We start from the raw sequence: 26,153 nt of genomic DNA, 5'->3' as shown, positions 1-26,153 counted from the left end.
GGTGCTGGTGAAGCTCAATATGAGCTGCCAGTGTACACTTGCAGCCCAGAAAGCCAACCAGAGCCTGGGCTGCAGCAAGAGAAGTGTGGCCAGCAGGGCGAGGGAGGGGATTCTGCCCCTCTACACAGTTCTCGTGAGACCCCACCTGGAGTACTGTGTCCAGTTCTGGAGCCCCTATTACAAGAAAGGTCTGGAGGTGCTGGAACATGTCCAGAGAAGGGCCATGAAGATGATCAGAGGGCTGGAGCTCCTCTCCTATGAGGACAGACTGAGAGAGTTGGGGCTGTTCAGTCTGGAGAAGAGAAGGCTCTGAGGAGACCTTCTTGTGGCCTTCCAGTATCTGAAGGGGGCTACAAGAAAGCTGGGGAGGGACTTTTGAGGATGGGGGGAATGAATCCAAGCTAGAGGAGGGGAGATTTAGATTAGACATCAGGAAGAGATTTAGATTAGACAACTGGAACAGGTTGCCCAGGGAGGTGGTGGAAGCCTCATCCCTGGAGGTTTTTAAGGCCAGGCTGGATGTGGCTCTGGGCAACCTGATCTAGTGTGAGGTGTCCCTGCTGATGGCAGGGGGGTTGGAACTGTATGATCCCTGAGGTCCCTTCCAACCCTGACAATTCTGTGGTTCTGTGATCTCTCAGGTCTCTTCCAACTTGAGCCATTTTAGGATTCTGTGATTCATCTTAGTCTTTGTTCCTTGGCACATTAAGGAAAGGCTGTGGTTTCAAACTATTGTCCTACACAGGGAAAGTTCTACTCCAGCAATAATAGTTTTGGTGATGCAGAGTGAGTTTTAAGCACAGATGAACAAAGGTACAGTGAAAATGGGAAGCAGCTTGTGAACTGGCTATGAGACTGGTTGGCTATCCCACCATGGGTAAAGTGGTGCATGAGAAGGGCTAGGAGGGCTGGCATTGACTTGCATGGAGTGGAGACAAGAACAACATATAAAAGAACACTTCTGTGTAGCTGGCATCATGAAAGCAAAGTTCCATGGCACCTGTGGCTAGAGGCTGGTTATTGCTCCCCTGGTCTGGGGAGCTGAATCTAGTTGTAGAGCCCTTATAAGGAGGTGCCATTGGGTGATGAATAGAGGCACAAACCCTGCTGCTGTATAGCAACAAGATTCCAGAAATGCAGAGAGCAGAGAAGATCAGAAGTCCTCCCAGAAGTCCTTTATTACTGCATTGTAGGATCCTTTGCAGTTCAGAGACTGAGAGTTTCCTCAGCAGCAGAAGTCCCAAAGGCCTTAACAGACAAAGCAGCTAACGGAAGTCTGAGCATATCCCTAGCAGCATCCCTACACTGAAGCCCTGACCAGAAGTAGCTCACTACCAGAAGCAGAAGTTCCTAGCAGCCCCAAACCCCAACCAAGCTGTTCCTAACCTAATTCCCTAACCTCAGTGACTCTTGCTCAGAGTGGCTATTTCTATTCTCTTTGTTATCAGTAAAACCCAACCACACAGATAAGCTACAATCTTTTCCCAATGAGAGGTGCCAGCATGTCAAGGAGGTGGCTTCTGCAGCATGTTCCAATCACAGGGTGCCAAGGTGAGGATGTTGTTCTTGGCACCCAGGGAATGTGATTGTTTTACTCAAGGCAGAGTGCTAAGGAATTGGCCAGCTAAGGAATCCTACACTCTGCACGTATCCAGCAGCTGCCCTTAGAACAGGGGCTGCAACAGTTGGTCACTCTGCATCAGGAGCAGCTACACCTCCCATGTGTTAAGCAGCAAGTGCAAGTAGAAATGCAAGGTCAACAGGGAGAACTCTTTAGCAAATCTCACATATCTGTTCTTTCTACTGCCAGCTACAAAGCAAAAGGGCTAAAGAAAGGACTAGACCCCCTTCTTTTACTTCATCTTTGATTTGGGATTTTTAAAGTTATTATTGTCATCTCACAGAGACACTGCAAAGTACTACATTCAGATTTTGACATGGTGACAGCTGAGTTTCAAACACCTACCTTCATCAACCTAATTTAGACTTCAAATTAGCAATTAGTACAAAATCAGTGAGAAATCTGGAACATTGATTTATAAGGAAACATAATGAACAATTAAAATAAATGTTTTATTAACCCCCAAATGCTTATTCTACAAACAATAATGAGTGAGGAGTATTTAATCTAGTTACACTTGAATAATGATTCCTTCTTCCATGTCATCATACATCATAGAATCATAGAATTGTCAGGGTTGGAAGGGACCTCAAGGATCATCTAGTTCCAACCCTCCTGCCATGGCCAGGGACACCTCACACTAGATCAGGTTGCTCAGAGCCACATCCAGCCTGGCTGCAAAAACCTCCAAGGATGAGGCTTCCACCACCTTCCTGGGCAACCTGTTCCAGTGTCTCACCACCCTCATGGGAAAGAATTTCTTCCTAACATCCAATCTGAATCTACCCATTTCTAGTTTTGCTTCGTTCCCCCTAGTTTTACCACTATCTGACACCCTAAAAAGTCCCTCACCAGCTTCCTTGTAGGACCCCTTCAGATACTGGAAGGTCACAACAAGGTCTCCTCAGAGCCTTCTCTTCTCCAGACTGAATAGCCCCAACTCTCTCAATCTGTCTTCACAGGAGATGTCCTTAACAAGCCAGAAAGATTGGCTGCAGGAGATCTGAAGTTCCTAGATTCTCTCTGGGGAAGAGGTCTTGATCCTTGTTTAATAACTGCAATCCTCACATCCAATCTGAATCAGCCCTTCCTCTAGCTTGGATCCATTCCCCCCAGTCTGTCACCATCTTTCTTCTAGGCCCCTTTGAGATACTGGAAGGCCACAAGAAGGTCTCCTCAGAGCCTTCTCTTCTCCAGACTGAACAGCCCCAACTCTCTGTCTGTCCTCATAGGAGAGGAGCTCCAGCCCTCTGATCATCCTTGTGGCCCTTCTCTGGACATGTTCCAGCACATTCAGATCTTTCTTGTAATAGAGGCTTCAGAACTGGATGCAGTACTCCAGGTGGGGTCTCACCAGAGCAGAGTAGAGGAGGAGAATCACCTCCCTCGCCCTGCTGGCCACACTTCTCTTGCTGCAGCCCAGGCTCTGGTTGGCTTTCTGGGCTGCAAGTGCACACTGACAGCTCATGTTGAGTTTCTCATCCACCAGCATCCACAAGCCCTTAATAACTTGAGCTCTGATGACTAAAATATCCTTGCAGGCAGTAGCATTGTACTAGCTCCCTATCCTTTGTGCCTCTAATCTTAATTTCCCCTACAACTTCCCAAGCATCTTGAGGAAGAATTCACCTGATCTCTCCTATACTGGACTGACCCCGTTAGAAATGAAGGACCTTGGTAATTGGAGGGATTGTAAGAGGAAAAGGCAAGAATGACATAGATCAAAAGGTTGGAAAAGCAGTCAAACACACACCAATACACAGGCCCTTATGTAATCAGCACATCTGGCTTTGTGTAGGGCATCAGCACTGCTAAGTCATTCTGAGAGTTTTACAGAAACCTGGAACTCTTCTGCAGATGAGCTAACTAAATAAATAAATAGAGGAATAACAACATAGCTTCCCTGAACTCAGATGAGCTGAGGTCATTAATTTTTGCTTTATCTTCCTGCAAAACTTATTTTGGTTGCAGAATCTTCAATTAGCAGCAATGCTGAAAGAGAAATAATCTCTCTTTTACTGAGGGGACTATGGCAAAGTGAACACTTCAGCTGTGCTGCTCCTTTGGCAGACCTGGGAAAAGAGCCTGAAATGTTTCTCCCCAGCTCATTGTAGTTCTAGTAAGGTCTGACAAGGTAATCTGGGGCAGGAAGGTCAAATGCAGATGGCTGTTTCTTGTGAACATACACACAGATGCTAGGGCAGGAATTAGCAGAGCAAAAGGAATATATAGGAATGCAAAGAAAGGAGAGCAGGGAATGAGGATTTCAGTACAGTTGGGAGGTAGTGGCCTTCCACTATGTTTCATTCTACAAGGTGGTTTCATATCTAAAAGTTTGCTCCAAAATGATCTATAAAGAGCAACACACAGTGAAATACAAAATCAAGACAAAATGATGTGCTGGGTGGTGTTTCCAACTCAAATTAGGCTTCAATAATTAAGGCAAGCTTTTTTATTAGAACGTTAGAAGTTTGTAGCTTGAGAAGTTGGCATATCTCCAGATTCAATTTACACTCAAAGACGTTAGCATTGGAAAAGGTTTGTCAAGCTTTTCCAAGAAAACTGTTTCTGACAGCTCAGGGGTTTAATCTGTGCCATTCCATTCTTTCTCTTTTTCTAGGAAAAGAGATTTGATCTTAAAAACCTAATCTGAACACTTCTTTTTTTACGAAAAGAAAAGGAAATACTTTGTTCCTCATTTTCCCCTTTGGCATCTATAAAAGAGTTTGTCCTCCCCTCTTCTTTTCTATTAATGAGCAACAAAAATCCCCAACTTTTTCACAGCCAGAGATCCCTTTGTTAAGAGAGGTTTAATCAAGACCTAAAAGATCAGCAGATACTCCACCATATTAAAAAACAAATGACCTTTCCTAATTTTTGTTCTTTTGCACCAGCGCCTCACTTTGATTTTATAACCAATTTACTAGTCCTGGCCTGGTCTGGGAACTTTCAGAGCTTGTGTTTTTGAATTAGTGATCTGCCATTCCTATCAAGGCAGTTCATTGTTTCTTCAGTGGATCTCCTCTCCTTACTCTAGCTCTGTCAACTTACTTTACAATCATGAAGTCCCCTCTTTGTCCTTCATATTATATTCAGGTCAAGTTGCTTGGGGTGTATTTTGGGCTTAGAAAAGCTCCAATTCCACTATCACCAATCGTAGTACTAAAGCAAAACGACAGGGATGCTATGGAGTCATCAAAGACCTATAAAGGGCTGCAGAGGTTTGATTCCCTGTCTCACATGAGTACCTAAGTTATGTTACTGCTTGGAGAAGTCCAGCCTTGGTTGGTTGGAGAAGTCTCAGGTGTTACTTTTTTCTCTCAGTTACTTGTAGAAGCATAGAGAAGCTCTAGCAAACGTGAGCTAGCTTATGTGCTGTGTGTCACAGGGATCAGCACTGTGCAAAGCTTAACTTTTAGGCAGCTTTTGACCAGGTAGGATGCCTGTGGCTCATCTTGGAACTCAACTCCTTACTGAGAGAGTTGGGCTCCTAGGAAAGAGACCCAAAAGCCAAGCGTGGTAAGGAGAGCTAGGCAGGCAGCAGGCACAGCTGTAAAGAAAATATCTCAGCCTGCAGAACTGAAGAGGGAAAGATGTCTCTGTCTGCTGAATCTCTTCAAGGTGAACCAGTCCTTAGCTGAGTTTTCTCCAGGCCCATTTTGTTACCCCAAGCTGATGTGAGAGTGCCCACTGACAGTGGGGAATAATACCCTGGGAAATCAGCTGTCCCTTAAACCAGTGCTGCCTCTCACTCTCCTGGGTTCTGACTCCCAGGAGAGGATCCCTCTCCTGATATTGAGTACTCTGAGCTAGCACTTCTCTCCCCTTCCACTCTGCAAGGAATTATCTCATATTTACAGGGCCAGAGAGGGTGCAGTTTAGGAACAGAGCTGTGGCACCAGCTGGCAGCTCAGCCTGTCGAGAGTGACCAGCAGGACTTATTACCCAGTTCAGTGTCTTTATTGTCAGAAGCTAATGTGCTACCAAAGTCAAGGTGAGCCCTGAGGAAAGGCTCTGAACTTCTGGGTTTGGGGTTTGAACATGTTGGACAGATTTAGCACCGTTTGCCCCATCTTAAAAGTGTGTACATTTTGCAAATCCAACACAGGCACAACACAGCTTTAATGTTTTTCTGCTCAAATAGCAGTGCCTTGTCTAGAGAGAGATGAACTTTTCACCTTTGTTACATTGAAAGGAATGGATACTGCACATAACTGAGCTGTTGCCAAAAGAACATGCACAAATAATCAGGGCTGGACAGAAGAGCTGCTTCTCCTGACAGTCAACACATCTGCATTTGGTTAAACAATACTTGCCACAGGGGCATTATATAACATTCACAATGTGGGTATTGGATTTTCAGATCATCTTAGAGGAGAACAAAGAGTTGGTTTTAAGCATACTGATGTGTTTCTTGGGGATGCTTCTGTGTTGGTTCATGTCTACATCTAAAGATAGAAAGAAGACCACAGATCAGTATCCTGATATTCATCCCAGCTACTCTGCACCTGTGGAAGGCTTTGGTTTAAGCTAAAAGTCAAACTGCAAGAATCAAAAGTAATACCATTTACAAAACCTAGGATGTAACACAAGGGAACCTGAAAGGCACTAAACAGCCCTCTCATGGCAGTGATTTCACTGAACCTGAACATTATTTCAACCCATTTCCCTTTAGTGAAAGGTTCTGACCACATTTCACTCCCCTTATATTTCTCAAGAAATCTCAGCCCCAGCAATATTTCAGTTTGCACAGACATTAACTGGAGAGGCAGGGACAGAGGAGAAGATGTCTTGTTCCTTTGGTGCACCATTTAGGGCACCATGTGCTTGTATCCTCTGACTAACACCAATCCCTTCACCAGCCACCTGTTCAGCCAGCCCCTGAAGCCAAACTCTTGGCCTCATTAGGGCTGGAGTTGGCAGCAGGCATCCATGGCATACATACACAGCTCCTCTTCACAACCCCAGTAAGATGTTTGCAGCATGTGCTGCCACTGCCCACCTTGCCCTGCTCTCTGGTGTCCAGGCTGCAGAGCTGTGGGTGTCAATTTGCTGCCCAACATATCCTCCTGGTCTTGTCACCTCTTACTCTACTGCAAATGCACGGTTTGGCCTGCAGGCAAAATTCCTCTGGAGCTTAGCTTTCCTCGTTCCCGTGGTAAGAGGGAATGTTATTTTTTTAGGTCATCTTTCCATATCATTAGTGAATTAAAGCAGCATCTTCTCAGTGGCACAATCCCATCAAAAAGAAGCAGTTTTCTTCTTCTCTGAAGACAAATAATGCACCATGAGTTTTTCAAGGGTTTTTGCTGCTTATGAAACACCAAGATCTTGGCTCTTGCACAGTGTAAATTAACGGCAGATTTAGCCAAAGGGAGATGAGATCAGTTTGTTGATTTTTTGGAGCAAATATCAAAATACATTTGAGTGGTAAGATAAACAGAGCAGGCTGAACAGCTGTTCTTCATGGTGACTCGCTGGCTTTGTGGCTCACACTAGTAAGAGCTTGGCTTGATCCAGCATGGGCTGGTGTTTAGTCACTTCAGCTGCAGCCTTTTATCCCAAAATTGAGATAAGACTTTCAAAATGTCGTTTTAATTGTTAGAGAGAATGCTGGGAGGAGATACCTCTGCTCTTAGCTGAAAGCTTGAGGGCAGTTTTTAAAAGAACAGGTTAAGATCAGTGCTTCAGAGTATTTTTTTGCTCCTAATAAATGTTACATGCCAGGCTTTCATGTTACTGCTCCAACATGAGATGAAAACAAACTTCACCTAATTGAACTGGAAAGAAAATCCAAGTATTTATCTGACAGTGTTTGTTCTTCAGGCATTGACATGATCTATTAATATAACTCAAAAATGACAGCAGGAACCTTTTTGTTTAATTGCCACCTATAAGTCACCAGTAGCCAGTATGAGGTGTGCCAGATTACACTTCATGAGTAAAAATGACCCCTGGCTGGGCAGACAGCCTTGCCTAGCATGCTCCACACAGCTCTTGTCACCTATATCCAGGAAAAGTTCATTCAGATTGAAGCAGGTGCTGAAAGGGTAATTAGGGTTGTAAAGTAGCAATCCTGTAAGAGAAGACTTTGAAAAGTCTGAGACAGGCTGAGAAGGGACAAAACTCAATGTGTGTTGTACCAGCTGGAGAAGGGCATAGAGCACATAAAAGCAAACATAGTGGAAAGTGGAAAGAATGATTCTAGATAACAAATTGGATTTCTCATCTGAACAGTGAGTTCTGGAAAGGCTGTCAATAGGAATGGTTAGGCCAGAGTATGCTAGCTCTCAGAAAGATGTGGTGTCAGAAATTGGAGTGAAACTGGATGTAGCACTTGTCTGTGAGGAAGGTACAAGAATCTGTGACCTGCCAATGTGCTTCCTTTCAGGATCTTGCAGTGTTTTCCATCAGCTTGCATTTACATTCTGCCCATTTCATTTTTTATGACAACACTTAATAAACCAATTCAACCAACATAGAATCAGAGAATGGTTTAGGTTGGAAGGGACTTCCAAAGGTCATCTAGTCCAAGCCACCTGCAGTCAGCAGGGGCATCCTCCACTAGATCAGCTTGGTCAGAGCCTTGTCCAGCCTGGCCTTGAATATCTTCAGGGATGGGGCCTCAACCACCTCCCTGGGCAATCTGTTGCACAGTTCCAGCACCCTCATGGTGCAGAACTTGTTGCTAACATCCAATCTAAATCTGCTGTTCTCTCATTTCAAACCATTGTCCCTTGTCCTGTCACTGCAGGCCTTTGCAACCAGTCCCTCTGCAGCCTTCTTGCAGGCCCCCTTCAGGTGCTGGCAGGCTGCTATTATGTCTACTTGGAGCCTTCTCTTTTCCAGGCTGAACAATCCCAGCTCCCTCAGCCTCTCCTTGTAGCAGAGATGCTCGAGCCCCCTGCTCATCTTTGTGGCCCTCCTCTGGACTGGCTCCATCCAGATCCATGCCTTAGAAATTTTTCTTCTAACAGCACAGCATTCAAGTGAAAGACACACCTGTCTCTGGGGACAATGCAGAAGTTTAGTAGTTGAATACTTACAAAAAGCATCACACCTTCTGTTTGCAACAGTGAAATAGACACACAGTTTGCTGGCTGTGCCTTTGGTGTTCTAGGATTGTTTGGCATGGTCCTTGTCACATCTCAAACAAGCCAGAAGATTAGCCTGTTACACAGCTTCAGACCAGGAAGACAGAATCACAGAAACATTCAGGATGGAAAAGACCCTCAGGATCCAACCCAGAACCCTACTCTACAAGGTTCACCCCTAAACCATATCCCCAAGCATCACATCCAAACCACCTTTAAACACATACAGGCTTGGGGACTCCACCACCTCCTGGGGCAGCACATTCCAATCTCTGACCACTCTTGCTGGGAAAAAAGAATTTCCTAATGTCCAGTCTAAACTTACCCAGTTGCAGTTTGAGGCCATTCCCTCTTGTTCTAAGATGTTGAGGTTTAAAATTCTGTGGTGGGAAGGACTTGCAAGATGACCTTTTTCTCCTCTTTTTACCCCAAAGAAATTAGACAGGGTTCCATCACAGCAAAACAAATGACTGAGGAAAGTCTTTAAAAGCGATAAGAAGCAAAACGTTCACAGGGAGGGGAGACAATGAGCAGTAAGCTTAGTGAATGTTTCCTGCCATGGCCATGCTTAGGAACGTCTACAAGTGCTGCTGTGGCAGTCTGCTCCCAGCTGCAGCTACTCCAGGGGTTTCTACATTATCTGCAAGCCTCAGGCTCACCCTTGTATTTTATGAACATTTTAAGGTAAACAAGGCATAAAGGATTTCAGTCATTCACGAATGTGTATCTAAAAAGTGATCACAGGACCACAGGATGTTAGGGGTTGGAAAGCACCTCTGGAGATCTTCATGTCCAACCCCCCCTGCCAGAGCAGGACCATAGAATCTAGTGCAGGTCACACAGGAACACATCCAGATAGGGCTTGAAAGTCTACAGAAAATGAGAGTCCATAAACTCTCTGGGCAGCCTGTTCCAGTGCTCTGTGACCCTTACAATAAAGAAGTTTTTCCTCATGTTGAGGTGGAACTTCCTGTGCTGTAGTTTCCATCCATTGCCCCTTGTCCTATCACAGGGCACAAGTGAGAAGAGCATGATAGGCATGCCAAGAGAGAAATGCCATCTGATGGGTACCTTGGGGGCTTATGCTTTGCTCTGTGTGCACTGTTCAAAGTAAATACTGATTCAATGTTAGGACTGTTGGAAAGAAAAAGTTTAATGTACTCCAGGGAGAAGAGGTAATGAGATTTCAATTGCTTTTTTGCCCTTTCTGTTTATTTGCATACTTAGAGAATTATTTTTTGTCCAGATTATCAGGGCAGGTAGTAAATCATTCACCAGCCAGACTGTGAAAGGTTACACAAAACCAAGATACCATAATGAAAGCATGGACTTGCCTTTTCCTTCCCTATCTCTATTGCAGGAAGCTGCTTTTCCTTTCCAAACACTTCTACTTTCCTCAAACAACAGCTTGCACAAACACAAAATGCCAACCTCCTACTTTGCTACACTTTGCAACACTTTGCTAATGCCTTCCTGCAAACTGGGGGCTGTAACTGCAGAGTTTTTGGAATCTCTCTGTGCTTTTGTAAGTCCCTTGTAACAACTGAGAACTCATTTGTATATCAAATGTCTTATCTTGCCCCTGCTTACTGCAGAAGGGGTTGGACTAGATGACCTTCAGAGGTCCCTTCCAACCCAGGCCATTCTATGATTCTGTCTTCAACAAGGAACAGATAATGGTCATTGTAAGATGTTGATGTCAGAGCCAGATTGCTGATGTGAGGCTGACAACACACAGCAAGTGTGCAAGCTGAACTGCCCAAACGTGGACAGATGCTGGATTTCACAACTGAGAATCACAGAAAGGTCCAGGCTGGAAGGGACCTTCAAACGTCATCCAGTCTGACCTCCCCACAGCCAGCAGAGGCATCCCCAACTAGCTCAGGTTGCCAGGGCCTTGTCGAGTCATGCCTTGAATATCTCCAGAGAAGGAGCCCTAACCACCTCCCTGGGCAACCTGTTCCAGTGTTCCACCACCTTGGGGCATGTAGATCACAGGAGAATAGAATAAAATGAAAGACCTCAGTATCATGATGCTGATATTGCCCCCAGAACTGCTTATGTCTTTAAAGAACCTTGGAATTCCACTGCATTCCACACCATTCCACACACTTATTTACATCTCGTTCACATCTGTACACGTGATGACACGACCTGCAATCACTTGACTGCTGTCTGATCACACAAGGGCCATGGGCAGATGTGTCCCACAGAGGCAATGGTGTTGAATACAAGAGTATGGTCTGCAGGTTTTCTGTCTAGGCGTGCTGCTGGTGAGATCTTTCCCTAAACTGTTTCTTCCTGAGGTGCATGTTACTCCATTCATGCATTATATGCCAAAACAAGGAGCAGGTTCTTGGTCAGAGCTGTCACCCACTGGGGTGTTTTAAGAGTTCAACCCAAGCAGCATTCCAAGCTCTTATAAGCTCTCCCTGCCATCAATGCCTAAATTGGTCATCAATTTACTGTCAATATTCACTAAGAACTGGAACAGTCTCTAAGGGATCAGTGCTGGGCCCCATCCTGTTCAATATCTTTATTGACGATGTGGATGAAGGAATCAAGTCCATCATCAGTAAGTTTGCAGATGACACGAAATTACGAGCAGGTGTTGATCTGTTGGAGGGTAGAAGGGCCTTGCAGAGGGACCTGGACAGGCTCAATGGGTGGGCAGAGGCCAATGGGATGAGACTGAACAAGGCTAAGTGCAGGGTTCTACACTTTGGCCACAACAATCCCAAGCAGTGCTACAGGCTGGGGACAGAGTGGCTGGAGAGCAGCCAGGCACAGAGGGACTTGGGGGTGCTGGTTGATAGTAGGCTGAACATGAGCCAGCAGTGTGCCCAGGGGGCCAGGAAGGCCAATGGCATCCTGGCCTGCATCAGGAATAGTGTGGCCAGCAGGACAAGGGAGGTTATTCTTCCCCTGTACTCAGCACTGGTCAGGCCACACCTGGAGCCCTGTGTCCAGTTCTGGGCTCCTCAGTTCAAGAGAGATGCTGAGGTACTGGAACGTGTCCAGAGAAGGGCAACAAAGCTGGGGAGAGGTCTGGAACACAAACCCTGTGAGGAGAGGCTGAGGGAGCTGGGGGTGTTTAGCCTGGAGAAGAGGAGGCTCAGGGGAGACCTCATTGCTGTCTACAACTACCTGAAGGGAGGTTGTAGGCAGGTGGGGGTTGGTCTCTTCTCCCAGGCACCCAGCAGCAGAACAAGAGGACACAGTCTCAAGCTGTGCCAGGGGAGGTCTAGGCTGGATATTAGGAGGAAGTTCTTCACAGAGAGAGTGATTCCCATTGGAATGTGTTGCCCAGGGAGGTGGTGGAGTTGCCATCACTGGAGATGTTCAAGAGAAGACTGGAGGAGGCACTTAGTGCCATGGTCTAGTTGATTGCTTAGGGCTGGGTGATCGGTTGGACTGGATGATCTTGGAGCTCTCTTTCATCCTGGTTGATTCTATGATTCTATGACAATTCTTTACACAATATTTCCTTACAGTGAGTTAAGAGCCTTTCTTGCTTTGTACATTTCCTTGGTTTATGGTTACTCTTGCTATTTAAAAATGGGTTTCTATTTCAGTTTGCAGAGACTGCATTAATAAGCTGTGCAGGGTGTTTCTCCTGTCTTGTAGGTGAGTGTGCCCCCAAGGGATTTCTGTCCCTTTCCCTTAGGAGGAGGGAAGAGAGGAAGACATTTTTAATTCTGAGAAAGCAACATTTGCAGTAACATTTGCAAATGTAATTGTCTTTATCCTCCACCAAACAAAGGAGTAAGTTCCAGGTCAGGTGAGAACAGGTACGGACCAAGGAGTGAGCAGCAGCACTCAGCTGCTCAGTGTAAAACTTATCCTCCCTGGAGAGGGTTTGGTACAGTTTGTTCAATTCCCCAGAAATGAAAGCAATTCACTGTGCACTGCTCTGCTGGTTTGCAGCTCAGCCACACTGCCTATCACTTTCAAGTGCTTGCTGGAGAACAACCACGTGGACAGGAGGATCGCCAGGTTCGTGCTGCCCGTGGGAGCCACCATCAACATGGACGGGACGGCTCTCTACGAGGCCGTGGCTGCCATCTTCATCGCCCAGGTGAACAACTATGAGCTGGACTTTGGGCAGATCATCACTATCAGGTGAGAGCCTCTGACTCCAGGTGCTGCTATTTGCTGCTCTGGCTGGGCCTGACACTGCTGATTTCCATGTGTGGCAGTGCTCAGAACAAAGCCCAGCTTTGCCATTCTCCAAGGATGCACCCCTTATAGGACAGTTAGTTCCAAGTAACGCAGAGAACAGGGACTGCACAAGGAGAAATTGTGCTGGTGCTGTTCAACAGACACATGTGGGCACCAGAAAACGTGCCTCTGTTGGAGGACAACAGCCTGATTTTACTTCACAGCAACCCACTGATCATCCCCCTCTACTCCGCTCTGGGGAGACACCACCTGGAGTACTGTGTCCAGTTCAGAAGCCCCTGTTACAAGAGGGATATGGAGATGCTGGAAGGTGTCCAGAGAAGGGCCACCAGGATGAGCAGAGGGCTGGAGCTCCTCTCCTATGAGGAGAGAGTGTGAGAGTTGGGGCTGTTCAGTCTGGAGAAGAGAAGGCTCTGAGGTGACCTTAGGCTATCAGGTAGTGACAGGACTGGGGGGAATGGAATGAAGCTGGAAGTGGGGAGATTCTGACCGGGCATGAGGTAGAAGTTCTTCCCCATGACAGTGGTGAGAGCCTGGAATGGGTTGCCCAGGAAGGTGGTTGAGGCTCCATCCCTGGAGGTGTTTAAGGCCAGGCTGGATGAGGCTCTGGCCAGCCTGATGTAGTGTGAGGTGTCCCTGCCCATGGCAGGGGGGTTGGAACTGGATGATCCTTGAGGTCCCGTCCAACCCTGACTGAGTCTATGATTCTATGATTTACTAGGATGGGAACATTTTGCTGTTATTATTATTGGTGTTTAAAAGACTATTTTAAGCATCAGAAATATTTTCCACTTTAAGTCTGCTTTGCATTTTTACATGAGAGGAAAAGGTTAAAAAAAATGCAAAACTAGAGCAGCTCTGTGGAAGGCCTGGGAGTCCTGGTGGATAACAAGGTATCCATGGGACAGCAATGTGCCCTTCTGGCCATGAAGGCCAGTGGGATCCTGGGGTACATTAAGAGGAGTGTGTCTAGCAGATCCAGGGAGGTTCTCCTCCCCTTCTACTCTGCCCTGGTGAGGCCACACCTGGACTATTGCATCCAATTTTGGGCTCCCCAGTTCAAGAGGGACACGGATCTGCTGGAGAGAGTCCAAGGGAGGGCTACAAGGACGATGAAGGGACTGGAGCACTGCCTGATGAGGAGAGGCTGAGAGAGGTTGTGGAGTCTCCTTCTCTGGAGACTTTCAAGACCCATCTGGATGTGTTCCTGTGTGACCTGCACTAGATTCTCTGGTCCTGCTCTGGCAGGGGGGTTGGACTCAATGATCTCTGGAGGTCCCTTCAACCCCTAACATCCTGTGACCCTGTGTGATCCTGTGAGATCCTGTATCAGGTAACAGTGTGTGTTAGGAGGCTCTTTGTCAAACCTCAGAGGAGCAGGGGAACAGGGAAGGAGGACACCTGCTCCTGTCAAGGCAAGTTCTTATGAAGATGTCATTTCACTGAGATAGTCTTTGAATGTCTTCTCTGCTGTTTGGTTAAGCAGAAACCTCATAAGCAGCTGTGCTTGCAGTGGGTAGTGCTGGAACTGCAGGATCTGTCCTTCAAAGGTCTGTAATGGCTCCAAGGGACTAGAAGATCCAGCTGAACAGTTACTGCCAGAATAACTCCAGGGACTGCCAAAAAATGCCCCAGGGACTGAAACCTGCAGGTCTCCAGCAGGGAACAAATGATTAGAAAGACATTGATCAGAGCCAGAGCCTTGTGCAACACATTTGAGATCTGCTTACCTACCCACCCTGTGACCTCATCGCTGCCCTGTTTACAATTCTGGGCTTTGCCCATCTTCTGCCGGACTTGAAAACCTTCATGACAAGAGGAGAGTCCTGACACTAAACCCGATGACAGCTCTTTGCTGATGGGCTTCTGGCAAGATCTGGTTAGATTAGAAGCAGAAGAAATAAATTGTGGCCACATGAGCTCTTGCTTCAGAATCTCTCTCTGAAAAATACTGTGCTAAAATTTAGGCGTTGGTACTTTGGCATTTCGAGATGCTTTTAGAATGTGGTCCAGAGCATGGGCAGACATTATACACATCTTGAAGCAGAGAATGGGGATTTGAGAAATGGAAGACGAGGAGGGTGATAGTAAATGGGAAGATTTCTCTTATCAGAGCCCTATTTTATCTCTTGATTTTCCCTCCCCATTTTAACTGCTTGTATATATGGACCAGAGAGGATTAAAGACAGCTGAAGGAAAATACAAATGAAGATTGGAAAAATTCAAGGAAGGAAAAGAAATAAACAGACTTGCAAAAGAAGGAGGTAAATAGGAAATCACAGTGAATTCAGTACCTTGAATACCTGAAGCTAAATTCTAAGTGTATTCTGTGGGCCAAAGCTGCCCCAGAGCTTGATAGTTTAGGACCCAGAGATCTGTGATTGTGCAAATCTAGATGCAGCAGAAAAAGAGAATAAAGATCCTAGTCCCATCAGTTGAGCATATCAAGGCAAGAAACAGCTACATTAAGGTCAAAATTGAACGGAATAGTAGATGAGCTTCTCTGTACAATCTTAGCTGAACATTCTTTGGTTTGCTCCCAATTCAGTCATGAGACTTTATGGCCCGAACTGACTTAGGAGACAGAGGCAGCCCTAGCCAGCTAGCCAGCGTGTAGCACTGACTCAAGAACCTTTTAATGGTCGCTAGATTTACCTCTTACTCAACAACTGAGCTTCTACCCCATCCTTTCTCTCTCTGTTCTCTTACAGTGCTACACAAGCTGGCTTTTTCAAAGTGCAGTGTTCATTCTTTCTCGGTCCCCATCACACCCACTTGCAAATCTGGTTCTCCCTCTGTAGGAAAGGACTCTAGCTTTATATACTGATGCTGCTCTACTGGTACATTGTACAGCTGTGAGCAGGCTACTGGATATCTGTGTCTCAGTTTCCATATGGATGAATCCTGTTACCCTCCTTTTCCATCATAAGAGGTTAATGAGACCTAGCTGCCTGCCCAAAGCTCTGGCACTGCCTTTGATGGGTGCAGTGGATTATCAGTCTGTGTGCTTTATGTCATATTTTCTCATTTGTCAGCATTTGGGTTTTGTCTTTCTGCTGCATGGCTGAGCTCCTGCAAGTGGCCATGTGGGTGGAAATGAATACATCCAAGTGACTTTTGCTCCTGGGAAAAGGAATTAAATCCCTCCCCTAAAACCAGCATTATGAGAAAAAATGCTAAGCCTGCCATGTCCACTCTTGCCCTAGTCCCCTGTTTGTTTCTGCTTGCCTGGCTGAAAAAACAGCGTGAAAGTCAAGTAAAAATGCTTTCCAGATACTGAAGAGATGCAGTCACATTCACACATGCTTCCTATTTAGATCCAAGCATGCAAAGCCCATTCTATGCAAGGCCTTCACCCCTGGTCCAGCCCCTTGCTGATGGGTTGGCATTAGTGGCCCTAGCTGCAGCCAGCCGCCGAGTTGCCTGGCACAGGAACTGCTGCTGCTGACTCACAGATGTCTGCTAGGAGCTCTGCTGCCAAGGGTGAAGCAGCGATGAGGAGTGCTGGCAGATTCATGGCACGCAGTACTGCCTGGTGCCATGGCCCACAAGAAGCTGACATAGCTCAGAGATGCCCCACAGCCTGGCTACCCTCCTTTCTCTGCACTTCTGATATTAAGAGATAACAGAACTGCTACACCAGTGCCAAGGTAGCACAGGTACAGGATGAGAGTCTAGCACTGGGCAGAGAGTTTGGTCTGTTCTTGCTATCTGGCCTGGCCTCTGTCCACAAAACACTGGCACTTCCATGCAGCGGCTTATGTAAGAATCACAGAATGTTATAGGTTGGAAGGGACTTCCAGAGATCGAGTCCAACCCCCCTGCCAGAGCAGGATCACTTAGGGTAGTCTGCACAGGAATGCATCCAGACAGGTCTTAAAAGTCTCCAGAGAAGGAGGCTTCACAACCTCTCTGGGCAGCCTGTTCCAGTGCTCTGTCACCCTCACTGTAAAGAAGTTTTTCCTCATGTTGAGGTGAAACCTTCTATGTTCAAGTTTATATCCATTGTTCCTTGTCTTATTACTGCACACCACCCAAAAGAGTTTGGCCCCCTCCACTTGACACCCACCCCTCAGATATTGATAGACATTGATCAGATCCCCCCTCAATCTGCTCTTCTCAAGACTAAACATTCCCTGGTCTCTCAGTCTCTCTCTCTTCATAGAGGAGATGCTCAAGTCCCCTGATTATCCTTGTGGCTCTCCACTGGGCTCTCTCCAGCAGGTCTCTGTCTCTCTTGAACTGAGGAGACCAAAGTTGGACACAGTATTGCAGGTGTGGTCTCAGCAGGGCAGAGTAGAGGGGGAGAAGAACCTCCCTAGACCTGCTGGACACACTTTTTTTGATGTCCTCCAGGATACCACTGGCTCTCTTGGCCACAAGCACACATTGCTGTCCCACGGAGAAGTATTATAGTTTAAGAAAGCTCCTGCAGAAACATGGTGTGGCTTCTTGCAAGCCAAGGTAACACTCATTCCTTTCTTTCTTTGTTAAAGTATCACAGCAACAGCTGCCAGCATAGGTGCTGCAGGGATCCCCCAAGCTGGCCTGGTGACAATGGTCATTGTTCTGACCTCGGTTGGGCTCCCAACAGATGACATCACACTGATTATTGCTGTTGACTGGGCACTGTAAGTAACATTAAGCTAAAAAGGCAAGTGGGCATTATATTGCAAAAAGACAGGCAAATGAGAGTCTAGGTGGGACTTGGACAATAGGACCTACATGGAAAGGCTGAAGCATTAAATCACTACAGCAGTTTCTGATATAAAGGAGGATGGAGAAGCAGAGCAAAGGAAGTACCTTGAGGCAGATCACAGGTAAGTTTAAGAAGTATTTTTATCCAGAAGGATAGTCAGGCAAGGGAGGTTGCTCCACACTTTGCAAATGCAGCCATTCTGGAGGCAGGTTATTTTGCTGCATCCCTGATCACTGAGCATTTACCAGCAGAAGCAGAGGCTAAAACTTAACACAGAACAAATGAGAATCAGGTCACCCATGAGAAGAGTCACTTTGAAAGTTCATAAGGAGTGGCTGATTCAAACTCTTAACTTGTATATAAATGTCTTAAATCAATCAATGTTGAATAGTCTAGGAAGATGCATTGTAAAATCCTCATCCCTAGCTCATTAGTATTTCAGTTACCTACTATCATAAGAATCCACAAGGAAATAGTCCACACTCTTTTCTGTTCAATCTCTACAATATATCCCTATTCATACAGTGGAGTTAAATTACTGCAAGGTTCTGGGTAACAATGTGTTAAAAATCCATTTTGTTACAGATCCTAATTTATTTCATTTAAAGCTACTGATTTTTTTTCTTTTTTTTTTTTTTTTTGGTACAAAGAATTGAGAAGAAATTATTTACTTTCCTGTTCAGTGTGTTATTATTATTATTACCCATGAGTGTTGTGTTGTATGCATATTTTAAGACATTTTACTTTAGGATTATCAGGAATACTCTTCTGTGAAGGCTAAGTAACACCTGCTGTGGACACCTCAGCTTGGAAATACCAGTTCAGGTTCTGCTGAAGCAGCCTTTCTAATGCTAGCCACTGAAGCTCAATAGTTAATGAAGCACAATGAAATCAAAGTATTTCAAGCTGCACTGCAAAAGCCTTTCCCTCTGTATCACTCATTTTTCACCCAGCTCTTGTACCATCAACATTTCCCTGTTTTTCCAGCAAACCTTCCAGCATATATGGGAATGAGGGTTTTTTTTGTTTGACAGAACTTCTCAAAACAACAGACAAAGAACTTTTTCAGACTGTAGTTCCAGATGGTATTAAAAAGTGAGCAAGGAACAGATCCAATTTTCTGTCTTCTGTAGATGACCTTTCATACAAAAAGTATATTTCTCTATTTGGGCACTTGGTGGTTTCAAGAGCCTGCAGATGCAAAGTGTCAACGTGGTTGAGATGATGAATATTTTCAGTATTGGTTTTGGAAGTGCTGCAGTATGAAGAAGGCTGATCTCATGAGACTGAAGTCCCAATTACAATGCACTGCAGGTACTGCAACTCGTTTAGGTAGCCATAAGAGGCATGTGAGCTTCCTACCTTTAGCTGGTGCCTGGGGACATAAGGAGGAAATCAAACCATTTCTCAGCTAGTTTGTTAAACATCAGGCAAAATGTTGGCATCTTTAATAGTATAATCTAAAGCTAAAATAGCACTGCAACACCTGATTCATATGCTTGCACTTAAATAAATGCCACCAGCAGCAGCTTGGCCTCTTAGTAGAAAAATGGCAGTGGTGTGTGGTGCAGTTCTACACACACGGTACAGATGACTCTGTGCACAGAGGAACATGGACTAACCAGAACTGAGCAAACACCATGCTAGGCAGTCCATGTTCTTCAGGGTTTCAGTATGGTGCACTCATTCCTCAGAAGAATCCTCTCTTCAAGAAATGCTCATTAGAGCCCAAGATGGAGGCCAAACTCTTGAGCTCCACTCCTACAGCTTCTTCCCGACAACAATTGACTCTTGGCACAATCCAAAACGAACAACTCAGAATGTCTTTCCAAGAATCAAAATCTGATGATCAAGCAAGTAAACAAAGTCTGTGTGTAACAGGAATGTCTATTTTTGTTTGCTGTAACAGTGTTTTTTCCCTGCTTAACATATTCTTGGGGGAATTTTCCTGAAAGCAAAATCCAAAGTCAGAACAGCAGGAATTAGAAAAATGGACCCAGCAAACAAGGGCAGGATTGGGTCCTGGAGTCAATGACCATGGTGTAGGCTGTGGACTATTATTGCTGAGGGTACTTGCAACTGTAAATAACCTTCCACACAGGAACTTGCATGGTAATTAAGCAAGCAGCTGCTCCACTCCTACATGCACAGAGCACGTGTTTAAAATGCCTTTAAAAAAAAAGAAAGAATGGGCACAGAGCTTCAATTCTTTCTATATTAAGATGCAGGATCAGAAATCTGGGCACTGTTGATGTTGGACTGCCACTGACTTTAACAAGCCAAACATCTGGAGGGATTTCTGACCCTCCCTTTTCTAAGCCAGATTTATAAATGAAGTTAGCAAGATGAGAGTTTTCAGAGGTGTGTGTTTTTCTTGGAACAGAGGTGATAGAGTTCACTTGAACCCCACAGTGACCATTGGAAACCTCATCCATTTTTACTAACAGAGTCCAAGCTGCTTCAAGCACAACACTTGCCTGTGACAGCCACTTACTGCATTTGCAGCCTGTATTTGAATAGTGGGGTATAAGGTGTAAAGAAGGAGGAAATGATCCCCTAAATGAATACTTGAAATATAGTGAAGCTGTATATATGCAAACTCCTGTCAGGCACAGACATTTACATTGGAAAAGCTGAGAATCTTTAAGGGCCACTGGTAGCCATAGCAACCATGACTTCATCAGCAATGATTTAAATATGGGCAGGGCCTGCTTACTTTGTGAGTGGGGTTATTTAGCAGTCCTCTGAATAATTTGGGTCGTATTCTGCATGTCCTACCATTACAATAATCTGAGGTTGCTGAAATTGGGACCCTGATAACTAATAGAAGGTTCTGGCTGCAGGGGCTGCTCCCTACTTTTATTGCATAAGAGTTTTGCAGCACCAGCCTCCAAATCAAGCCTTAATACTGGACCTTAACATAAAAATTCAGACATAAATGCAGTCTTGAGCTTGCATGTATAAGGAGGCATAGCTGCTCTGGTTAGCTCAGTTAAAAATGTGGCAGCTCAGTGCCTTTAGCTCAGAAGAGGCTGGAAAACCCAGCTGAGCAGCTCAGGAACTAGTGGCAGTCCCATGCCAAACTCCTCACTACCATTCCTAAACTTGTTAGCTCAAAGCCAGCAAAACTGGCTCTCAGCTATGACTGCTGCAGTGATGGGGACAGGCTGAGAGACAAGGGGCCTTTTAGTCTGGAGAAGAGAAGACTGAGAGGGGATTAATAAATGTTTATAAATATCTGAGGGCTGGGGGTCAAGAGGGAGGGGACAGGCTCTGCTCAGTTGCACCCTGTGGTAGGACAGGGGGCAATGGATATAAACTACAGCACAGGAGGTTCCACGTTGTACTGGTTTGGGGCCAGACAGATCCTCTCTTGCCCCGAAAGGGACAAAAGAATGAGACTCACACAAACGGATTGGAGAGTGATGGAAAGTTTAAATGGAAAAGCAATTGGTGAAGCTACAAAAGACTACAAAGGATAGTGCCAAGAATATCCCAAAAGCATACAGAACCCCTCACAGAATTCCCAAATCTTCCCAATCCTTCCCTTCCCCCCACCTGAGGGTAAACCCAAATCCCCAGGGCTCTTTCTTCCCCCCTCCCGCTGCTAGGCAAGTTTCAGGCTGGCCAGGTCTGAGAGTGCCCCCCTCCATTCTCCTCCTGGCATTAGGCCTAGACAGGCCTAAGAGGCCTTGAGGATACTCCCCCGGCATTACCCGATAAGAGAGGACATCTCCCATGGGAGCAGAGAGGGAAGAAAGAGAAAGATAATGACTTTGCAGATGGCTTTATAGGGTGCAGGATTTATGGGTAGAAATACGCCGTTTCCTGTGTCCACCCCTATTGAGTGGGCACCCAGGACACCAGAGGTGTAATTTATGTGGCAGTGGCAGGGGGCACCCAGCCTGAACTGCCACACACCTCAACATGAGGAGGAACTTCTTCGCTGCGAGGGTCCCAGAGCACTGGAACAGTCTCCCCAGAGAGGTTGTGGAGTCTCCTTCTCTGGAGACTTTCAAGACCTATCTGGATGTGTTCCTGTGTGACCTGTACTGGATTCTATGGTCCTGCTCTGGCAGGGGGGTTGGACTCGATCTCTGGAGGTCCCCCCTTCCAACTCCTAACATCCTGTGATCCTGTGAATGTACCCAAATAACAGCAACTTGCCTTTCCTATTTAATTTTCCAGAGACAGGTTCAGAACAATGATCAACGTCCTGGGAGATGCACTGGCTGCAGGGATCATGGCCCACATCTGCCGGAAGGAGTTCATCAAGGATGGGGATGAGGTAACTATGGCAGGAGCAAGGGTGCCAGCAGTGCTGCGCTACGGCACACAGCCAGCCACCTCTGGGCCACCCACAGCTGCTTCACCCAGTTTAGAAAGGGGGTTCAGAGACAGGACAGAACTGGATAGGGTGGAGGGAGCCTTTTCCATGAGGTCATGCAAAAAGCCACTCAAGTTCCAAGCTTATCACCCAGCTGTGACTGGCACAGCAGGTCTGGGAGCAGGAGAAGCAGCTGCACTACCCTGCAAATGCAGGAGAAGATGAAGCTGTGAGTCTCACACAGCACCCAATCCTGACTGGCCACTCAGCTGTCCTTCTTCTGAAAACGTGACCAGCAACAGAGCAAGGACAAACGTGTGTGTAGGGGGAGGTACAGGTACCTATAAGATAACAACAAAAGCAGCTACCCTGGTTTTTTATAGCCTCTGTGTTAGCATAATCTGAAGCCACCACTGCAGCAATTTCCTTTCTGGACTAGCACAAGCATATTGCTGCTCCATTCTGGATTGTATTCTCAGACACCTTCATGCCTTCTACATTCAATATGACTCCCTTCTTACATCCTTGTTTTTCCTTCTCCAGATCTCATTCCATACACCACACATACAGAGGTATTCTGCCCCTGTCTCCCTCCTTGGCATGCATCATTCAATCTTTCCTTATACTAGGAACTCCTTCTCATGCTCTTCCTTCAAATCCTTGACAAAGGAGATTCCTAATTCCACAAACCCATCACATCTGGAGGTGCTAATCTCGAATCACTGAACTTCATGGCAGACTCACACCAGCTTTCTTCCCCAAAGACAGAATAGTTTATGCAGGAAATGTTTATTCATCAGGACTAATTTTCACAAGGCATGTTTCATTTCTCTGCATAATTTCTAGTACTCAGCAAAGGACAACAGTATAAATAGCTAAGTCTTATTATTATTCCTCCTGTTTTACAGAGAGTCTGTCTGGTAACTCCCATTCTCAGGCCTTCCTGCCATATGCCTTTACAATTCTTGCTCTTTCACATTTTATATAGCAAGGCCTTATCCTCCAAGTTACTTAGCACCTGCAGTACTTGATGACAAGATTAGGTTTGAATGTGGGTGCTGCACATATAGGTAGCTACAAACCCCCCTGAACACACCATGAAATGGTAAGGTATGGCATCTGTTGTGAAGCCAGAAGTGTAGTCTGAGTTCCTGCATAACATAGGCCTCCTGCATTTCATTGCTGTATTTAGCACTTGCCCAGAACTCAGGAAGAGAAGTTCCAAGAATATAAAATCCCTCCTATGGGATTATTTAGTCATCTGTGATGAGATTTTTCTTTGCATCTATAATTGCTCTATAATTGTCTTAAAATATCCCATTATTCTGCCATATGTTTTGGCTGTATAATTTGTGGAGTTAGCAGTGGATATCCAAAGGCCAAATTGTCTCAGCTGCAAGCCCACCTTTTTTCTCTGCCAGTCATTATGTCTTATTTTCCCCATCAAAACATCTGGCAATATTTAACTTATGATTCAGTCAATAAAATCCTCTTTTAAAACAGTGCAGACTGAAAAGACAGGTGTTAGCTTATTGGCTTAGAAGAAAGGCAGAAGGCAACAACAAATGAGCTACTCATCTGTGTTATTGCACTCAGGAGCAAGCAGTTCCCCCAGCTCAGCACAGCAGCCTTTGAGACTCTACCTTTCACACTTAGCCCTCGAAGTCTAGTCTTTACTTACCCTACTAACATCACTTTACTGATGCAAGTAGTTAGTACTGTCTGAGTTTACATGTTGACGTATTCAGAGGACACTTTCAGTTTGTCCAGATGGTGCAAAAATCACAGAATCACAGAATTACTGAGGCTGGAATAGACTTCTGAGATCAAGTCCAGCCTATGACCTAACAGCACCACATCAGCTAAACCATGCCACCAAGTGCCACATCCAAGCTTTGCTTAAAGACCTCCAGTGGTGGTGACTCCACCACCTCCCTGGGCAGTCCATCCCAGTGCCTACTCAGCCTTTCTGTCAGGAAGTGCTTCCTAATATCCAGCCTAAACCGCCCCTGGCACAGCTTCATCCCATGCCCTCTTGTCCTGTCACAAGTTGCCTGGGAGAAGAGCCTGACCCCCTGATTACAACTTCCTTTTAGGTAGTTGTAGAGAGTGATAAGGTCCCCTCTGAGTCTCCTCTTCTCCAGGCTGAACACCCCCAGCTCCCTCAGCCTTTCCTCAGGACTTTCCCTCCAGCCTCCTCACCAGTCTTGTCACTTCCAGGGTATATGAGAAACAGGTTCTGGAAGTCTGTGGAGGCCCTGGTTAATCCTGGAGAGTGTAGAACAGCCCACAGGCTTTCAAAGTCTAAGTTCCTCTCCTGTCATATACAGCAAAGAGTGGCAGAATTCCAGATCTTAATGCTTTTCACATAGGTGCCATTGATCTGTGAAACTAAGCCTATTAACATCCATCAGATTGTGGCTTACCAGAGAAATGGCTGTGTGAAGACCATGAATGAAACTCGTGGACCCGACACAGTGAAAGGGTTTCAGCAGCACATACCTGTACAAGTGGAGCAAGAAGAAAGCTCAGTAGAGAACCACACAAAGAAATCCAACAGTAAAGACCACTGCACTATTGAAATAAATGAACTAGAAACAAACGTGTGACTGCTGCACTCAGTGGTGTCTCACACCCTGATACCCAATCTCTACCTCACAGCTGGCAGAGGGACTCTTTGCCTTGAACAGCACAATGTGGGATTCTCGCCACCCTGCTTGCACTGGAGCTAGCAGACCAGCTGTGATCAGCGGGGAAGGCACACAGCTTGACGGACACAGGGGCTTCTTAGGTGGAAGATTTGAACACTGGAAACTAACTAATGGACAACTGATTCGTTCTGCACTCATTTGACTCCAGTGTAGTGTTTGACACTCCTTTGGCTTCCTTTTTTATAAGCTTGTTTTTTATGTGACCCTTTTGGATTTTCTAACCAAAGCCTTTTTCTTTGTCTTTTTTTTCTTTCTTTTTTTTTTTTTTTTTTGTGTGTGTGTGAATATCAATAATTCTGAACACTGTATTTATGTAGAGGTTTTGCTGTGTTAAAAAAGGCTGACCAAAACTGCTAAAGATACTCACTTTGTATAATATTTGCTAAATACAGAGTTTGTGCTTAGCTCTAGAAGAGCAGTAAGAAAACCACGCTGATTTCCTGGTCTCAAGGGGTTATGTATATTACTACCTAACACTCTGAGCAGAGATAAAGCAAAGTAGGCATCCTTGCAAGAAAGCACACTCTGGTGGGCAGCCTTCAGAGACAGGCAGTCAGATGTGATCCATAGCACAGAGTTCCTAGGTCACTGCACAGCAGTTTGCCTTCCAAGTGCCAGACTTAAAACTGTTTTTAACCTAACTCTCCAGCAAAGCCAGCACCATGCACAGGCAGTGGCAGAGGCAAGGTGAGCCCTAACCCATAGGCACTGGTGCTAATGTGTCCTCTTCCTGTAATCTGTCCTCCTGTAAATATGTGCAAACCCAAAGCTCAAGATTGTGAACCAGAGGCTTCATGCTAAGGGCAGACAGAACACAAACTGGAACCCGATGATGCTGAGCAATGCTTGGGGTCTTTGTGAGGAGTCTGCTGTGGAAATTGGCCAGTTCCTCTCAGAATTCAGTGGTTCACCTACACTGACAGGCACTCCCTTTCTACTGAATCTTTCATTACAATAAAATCTGCTGGGTATGTTTCCAATGTTTGTGATAGAGAACGTTTTTAATAAACCTGCCATTTAACCCAGGCTGGCTGAGCACTTCTGCTACTGCTGTCTTCTTATTTCTTTGCCAAAATGCAGAGCGGAAGTGAGAAAAAGCCTTCCAGAAGCTAGGATTTGACCCAGTGATCACACACTTGACATACTACATTTATCTACTCGTGGCATATCAGTTTCAGATCCCTTGTGCCTGGTATTGTAATATGCTCCTCACATCTGCAGAGAAAAAAAGAACCCAGTCAGCACAGTTTTTGCACTCACCAGAAGCAGAAGGGTTTCATGCACATGATCAGTGGGTTTCCTGGAATGTGCACCTCTGCTCTGAGGGCTCCTGCTCAGACTATTTCTTTTGCCATGGTCTACTTACTGGCCTCAGAGGGCTGTACTATGGGTAATTGAACTATGGAGTGGTAAAGCCAGAAGGAACAAACATACATCCTATTGCCTGTAAGTCCTCAGGAATTAGGTATTAATTTGGAAATACCTACAGTTGGTAACTATTTTCCTGATTTGATCCTAG

At 45.6% G+C, this 26,153-nt stretch overlaps 1 protein-coding gene across 1 annotated transcript in view; it reads left to right on the top strand.

Moving 5' to 3' along the window:
• SLC1A7 (solute carrier family 1 member 7) overlaps positions 1 to 24,532 on the top strand; it is a 64,300-nt gene extending 39,768 nt beyond the window's left edge. Inside the window, exons 8-11 of the mRNA XM_054384018.1 lie at positions 12,643 to 12,837; positions 17,394 to 17,528; positions 21,785 to 21,884; positions 24,296 to 24,532. Coding sequence (XP_054239993.1) covers positions 12,643 to 12,837; positions 17,394 to 17,528; positions 21,785 to 21,884; positions 24,296 to 24,532 — 667 coding nt within the window. The remainder of the gene's footprint in view (positions 1 to 12,642; positions 12,838 to 17,393; positions 17,529 to 21,784; positions 21,885 to 24,295) is intronic.
• The last annotated feature ends 1,621 nt before the right edge of the window (positions 24,533 to 26,153 follow it).

This window comes from Indicator indicator, chromosome 10 (assembly GCF_027791375.1).
Source record: "Indicator indicator isolate 239-I01 chromosome 10, UM_Iind_1.1, whole genome shotgun sequence".
NCBI classification, from domain to species: Eukaryota; Metazoa; Chordata; class Aves; order Piciformes; family Indicatoridae; genus Indicator; species Indicator indicator.
The sequence above is the reverse complement of the archived record's forward strand: the minus strand, read 5'-3'. Positions and strand labels throughout refer to the sequence as shown.